The 5,887-nt window shown below is 54.8% G+C and overlaps 1 protein-coding gene across 1 annotated transcript in view; it reads right to left on the bottom strand.

Annotated features, from left to right (window-relative positions):
* Positions 1 to 311: 311 nt before the first annotated feature.
* ZXDC (ZXD family zinc finger C) overlaps positions 312 to 5,887 on the bottom strand; it is a gene marked incomplete at its 5' end in the record, with an annotated part of 33,308 nt that continues 27,732 nt past the window's right edge. The window contains 3 exons of the mRNA XM_034657259.1: positions 312 to 1,899; positions 3,457 to 3,558; positions 5,692 to 5,861. Of these exons, the coding sequence (XP_034513150.1) occupies positions 1,813 to 1,899; positions 3,457 to 3,558; positions 5,692 to 5,861 (359 nt within the window). The remainder of the gene's footprint in view (positions 1,900 to 3,456; positions 3,559 to 5,691; positions 5,862 to 5,887) is intronic.

Genomic DNA, 5,887 nt, shown 5'->3' with positions numbered 1-5,887 from the left:
TGTGAAATAAACGCCCCCTCTTGGGTGGCCTCATGGCCTGTTCAATGAGGCAGTCTGGTTCCACCATCCACACCCTGCCCTCTAATCCCTGAACCCTCAGCCCATGCTTGAGGAAGGAGCTCATCCTGGCCCTCGGGTAAGGTGGCAGCTTTGAGACACGACGGCCAAGTCCACACTGAGATGTGATGTGCAAAGACAAGGAAAGGAGGCGGCAAGCTGGGAGGATGAGAGGGTTCTTTCTACTGAAGACAAAACATGACGTCCACACCATACACACACTTCCGTGAGGTAAAGCCAAGCGACACTGTCAGTACCTGACTATACAAAAACTTTTATTCATTTGTACCAGAAGTTGGGCCCACTGCCACCAGGGAGCCCAGTGCCCAGAAAACTGACAGCCAGTACCAATCACATTGTGGTGGTGGACATTCCCAGGGGTACGTTCCGGGGAAAGATCCAGTGACCCACCCCAGAGACAGCGTTTCCGTGGCCCAGCCCCTCCTCCTATCAGAAAGACAGTGCAGTGTGGCCATCAGGCCACCCGGCCCCCAAGGCCACCCTGGCAGGCAGGCTGGCTCCTTGTGGAGGGAGGGGGCTGCTGGGCGACCTGGAGGCTGACACAAAACTTTAGTCTGTGACGCAGCACAGAGCTCTGTGGGTAAAAACTGTTTATAAATGGGGCCCAAGTTCCTGTGGGTGGAGAAGCACCCTGGAGACAGCACCTCAGAGCAGGGCAGACAGAGGACTCACCACCAAATGCTGGGGTCATTCCCAAAAGCCCAAGGCCAAAAACTCAAAAATAAAGAAACACAGGACAGGCAGGGTTTGGACAAGTCCAAGTCCAAGAACCAAAACAGCATGTGAATCAACGTGCGGTTCAAAAGGCACAAGGCAAACGACAGCATTTCTGAGCGACCCTGTGGCCAGTCCCGCTGACAAACAGGTAAATATGTTCTAGGTCATCAGCTCGCCTCCTGTGCAGAAGTACACGGGGACAGTGCACGCCGTTCTCCCTGTCCCCGTGACTGCGTGCACACAACCGTGACTGTAGAAACCGTGCACAAATTCTTAATCAACACGAACGCTCAAATACAGAATTTAGAAAAATGTAAAGTTTTACCTCTACCATCCCCAAATTAGGAGCTTTAAATGTGGCCTCTCCGCGGAGGGCTCGCGAACAGCGCCCCAGTGTGTGCCCCTCTGCACCCCCCCAACGGGCTGCCCGCGCGCCCTGCCAAAACAGGGATTCGAATTTGGCTTCACCCTGACGACGGGACCGCTTCTGCCCTGTGGTGTGACAGAATCAGCCCAACCACAACCACCACCCAAGGGGCCTGGAAACAGCCTGTTAGCTCTCATAAAGGGAAACGCTTTCTAGATCTCTCTCAGGCCAAATGCTAAAACATGGAAGGAGAAAGACCCCATCTGCTTTTACTACAGATGAAGTCCTATCTGACAAGGGAAGCGGTGCTCTACCCTACTTCCCGCCGAAGGCTGTTTTCCGAACCCTGCAGCACGGGCTCGGTGGCTTAGATGACAGGGGACGAAGGCTGTCTGCGCACAGCCAAGCCCGGAACCGCACGGGCTTTGCCCCGAGGGGCGATTTCAAGGAATACTGCCCCAAACTCGTTCCTGATAAAATGTACCAAAACCACGTCTGGGAACCGTGCCCCAAAGTCTCGGAGGAACTGGGCTAGCCTTCCGAGCAGAAACCCAGTGAGGTCTCCCCCAGGCCTGTAAACCCCGTCAGGGAGTCTGGGAGGCGGCAGACTGGAGGCGTGGCCTGCAGGTCCCCAGGGCAGAGGGCCGCTGTCACTGCAGGTCCCGTAGGTTGATGGTGCCCCCCGCACACCGCACCTCCTCGGGCCCGGCAGCCCCTCCAGCTGCAGGAAGCACCTCCTGAAAAGCAAGCAGAGCAGTGAGGGGCAGAGCTGGGGGCTGGGCAGCGCAGGCCCGCCTCCCACGAGGCAGCCCTGCCGCACACAGCCAGCCTCAGAACCCAGGAAGGCCCCCCTCACTTGCCTAAAGCAAACTTGTTTTCCCCTTATTTTCACATATATCCCTCGAAGAAAGAAACTTTAGCATAAACAAAGGGAAGGCAAAATGAACTTCATGATGCTGTGTCGCAGGTCTCCTCAGAAGTGTGATGTCCTTGTCTCATTAAGAACCCTCCCCATTGTGCACGGGGAAGCACCTCTGCCGGTTCCTGCCCGTCTGTGGGCGTCATCAATGCGGCGCCACGGCCACCTAACCCACCTCATCCCGCTAGAACACTCCCACAGCATCAGATCCAAGGCCATGGGGAACATCTTTTGGCCAATTATTTGTCCACTACCAGATTTCTTTAAGAACGATCTCATGAGTGGGAATACCAGGCAGAATGGAGTCAACATCCGTGAGGTTTTCTGAATACACATTCCCAAACTGCATTCGAAGGAACCCCCACTCCAGCTGTCTGGGAGCCCCACCCACCCCTGTTTCCCAGCACTTAACTCGGTATTTATTTTTGACCTTTTAAGGAAAATGTTGAACAGCCCAATTTGAATACAAGAAAACTAAATTACTATGTGTAGGAAATTTAAAAATACGTATTTAAGGCTGAATTGTTCGAAATTTGATAAGCTACCTACTCTATGTTATAGCCAAGTCTAAACTACCCTTTGCCGTCTATACTTGGTTTATCCACTTCTTTAGCAAACTAACATTCCTGGTGTGTTTTCCCATAGGTTAAAAACTTGGCTGGCCTAGGGGCGTGGGGTGGCACAGTCAGTTACGCGTCCGACTCTTGGTCTCGGCTCAGGTCTGATCTCAGGGTTGTGAGATCGAGCCCCATGTTGGACGCCGTGCTCAGTGCAGAGTCTTCGGGGGTTTCTCTGCCTCTCCCTCTGCCCCTGCACCCCCCACCAAATAAATAAATGAATCTTTAAAAAAAACTGGCCAGCCTATTTCCCATAGGAGAAAGTGACTAGAATTTTTTTTATATATATTTCAAAGAGCATTTTTTTTTAAAGATTTTATTTATTTGTCAGAGAGAGCGAGTGAGAGCAGGCAAGCACAAGCAGGGGGAGTAGCAGGCAGAGGGAGAAGCAGGCTCCCTGCCGACACAGGGCTCGAGCCCAGGGCCCTGCGATCATGACCTGAGCTGAAGGCAGAGGCTTAACCAACTGAGCCACCCAGGTGTCCCATGACTAGAATTTCTAAATATAAAATATTTGAAGAGTGTATTAAATTTCACCTTATTTACAAGTAGGAGCTACAGTGGGGAGCAACCCTGAGCTTTATTCTTAGCCTTTTATTTCTTGGTCATTTACCCACTTTTTCTAGAAAGCAGCAAAACATCCTGGCAACCAACCCAATGAGTCTCCCTTGAGCCCCACCTCAGTGACAAGCCTCAGAAAGCCAAAAGCATCATGACAGTCTTACTAACAAGCCCAAAGAGTTGTAAGGCATCCAGACCTGGAGGACATAGACGGGCACATCGACCGCAAACAGGGGGTGCAGGGTGGAAGGCTGCGGGCCAAGAACCAATGGCGAGGCTGCTTCACCTGAGGGGTCATCCTGGGGAGGCAATGGCATGTTTCATTTACCAAGCACAGCAACATTCCTCACCTTGGCCTGAGGAGTCCCCGTCACTCTGATATACACTGGATTCCAGGCGAGGCCACATAGGGAGCCAGGTGAGGCCTAAGGACCCAGCAGTCACTGGAATCGGGGGCTGGGGGCTGTTCACCCCTCCTCCTGGTCCTCAGTCTCTCACCTTGCTCCCAGCCTGAGGCCCACACCACCTGCCATCTGGCTGTTCCCTACTCCTAGGCCCTTCCCCTAGAACTCTCCCACATTCAGTAGCTCCCCTCAGCCTAGGCCCCAATTTCCCTCCTATAGGTTGTTCCTGAACTCTGGTGGAGGCTCTCGGCGCCCTCCTTGAGGGCTCTCTGGCTCTCCAGCGGCCACCTCACAGCACACAAGAAGGCCCACCTCTGCCCCAACCCACAGTCAAGCTGGAAGGGACAAGAGAGCACAGGTCTCTGGAGCGGGGGAGGCTCCTAGGCCCCTGATAATCAAGTAAGAAAAGGGACACCATCTAACATTTCAGCTTTCATCTCCAGCCCACGGTGGCCCACAGCCCCACCACTCAACTCCCAGTGCCACTGCCACCATCAGCATTACCCATCCCCTCCCCAGCCTCAAGAACCTTCTGTGCTGAGCACCATCATTCCCACTTCACAGACAATAAAACTAAGGCCCGGAGTACTTAAGTACCTTGCCCACGACAACACCAACTGGTAAGGGAAAGGTGGAGAATTAAAAGTGAGTCTTCTCCACCTCAAGGCTCCTGCCTTCAATCGGGTGTCTCTTAAACAGCAGCCTCTCCACTTCCAACGAGCACCTTTTCTGCAACGGTACCGGCTTCCCTGAAGCTTCCGCATCGGGACCTCCAGTCCTGCCTTCCCCACATCTCGCCTGTCAGCCGTGACCGTGTTCAGAAGGGCTCTGCTGCTCCCCCCACTTCCACAGCCCCATCTTAGAAAAGCCCTGACCCCTTTACTGCTCCAACCCCCTGGCCCCACACCTGGAAAGAGACCTGTTTTCCTGCTCACGTCTGCGGACCAGTCTTCCTAGGTCCCACCCCCACCAAATGCTTACATTAGCTTCTCATTTTCTTTATGAACGAGGCCACTCACCGGCCCCATCTCCCAGGCCCTCCCCACCCCTTTCGGACTCTTCACAGCCAGCTTGGTCCTATCTCCTCAAGAAGCCTCTCCCAGGACTACAGAAGCCAAGGATCTGCCACCCTCTTCTTCAGAGTCAGCTCGGCACTCAGAAGTCCTCGGGTATCTCTGTGCCCCCCAGGCACATGGTACTGTACGGCCCCAGAGCGCCGAGAACACAGGAGATGCTCAGGGAAGAGGTAGCATGTGATCAGGCCAGGTCGGAGCTACATATCCTCTGCCTCCACACCTCTTCTCTCCCCAGACAGTCCCAATTTATTGTCCCTCTTCCGGCCCCTCAAAAATGAGACTGCAAACTAAGGTGCACACAGGGCTTGGTCAATGTGTCCAGTGAGTGTTCAGGGAGTGGCTGCCAGCTGCAGGCACCTGCCAGCCCCAGGCACAGTCCAAGGGGTGTCTGGCCTGTCCTCTAGGGGCTCATTTTGTAGGGAAGAAAGGGCGGGGGAAGCCAGCATCTTTAAGACATAAAGCCTATATCCTTGGCTGCACTGCGAGCGCTCCCCAGACACAGGACTGCCAAGCTGCGTGAGCGAGCCCCTTCACCCCAGCCCTGAAAAGAGCGGTGGGGTCTGGGGACAGGTGGGGCCGTGCGAGGCCTCCTGTGGCTCACCGTGGGCAGCGCAAACAGCTGCAAGGAGACTTGAGGCCGAACAAGGGCCTCACCTCCACCTCACGGCACTCCCAGGAAACGTGGCAAACAGACACAGGGGGGCATGGGGACACAGAAGCGTCCATCCTAGTGAAGACGAAAGCTCAGACAAATAGAGCGGGACAGGGCGGGAGGAAGGGAGGAGCTGGGGTGACAGAGACATCATCCAGGGCTGGGATGGTCTAAAGCAGGGTGGGGGCAGTTCCTAAGAGGAAGGAGCACTGGAGGGGTGCACGCTCAGGGAAACACCGCTCAAAGCCCGGCCCCCAGCTCCCACCTGGTGACCACCGTGGTTCGCTCACTGGCTCTTACCTGCAGTAGCTGGACCTGAACGCACTGCACACCGGCCACCGGAGTTGGTCCTGGCAGGCCTCCGCTGGGCACCACAACGTTCCCACACAACCAACCAGTCTGGCTGGTGTGGAAATGAGTAGGACTGACTTTGCCACCTTTCATTTTCCTCTGAGCGGACCCCGAGGCTCCTACGATGAAACAGACAAACCAACAC

This window comes from Ailuropoda melanoleuca, chromosome 4 (assembly GCF_002007445.2).
Source record: "Ailuropoda melanoleuca isolate Jingjing chromosome 4, ASM200744v2, whole genome shotgun sequence".
In the NCBI taxonomy this organism is placed as follows: domain Eukaryota; kingdom Metazoa; phylum Chordata; class Mammalia; order Carnivora; family Ursidae; genus Ailuropoda; species Ailuropoda melanoleuca.
The sequence above is the reverse complement of the archived record's forward strand: the minus strand, read 5'-3'. Positions and strand labels throughout refer to the sequence as shown.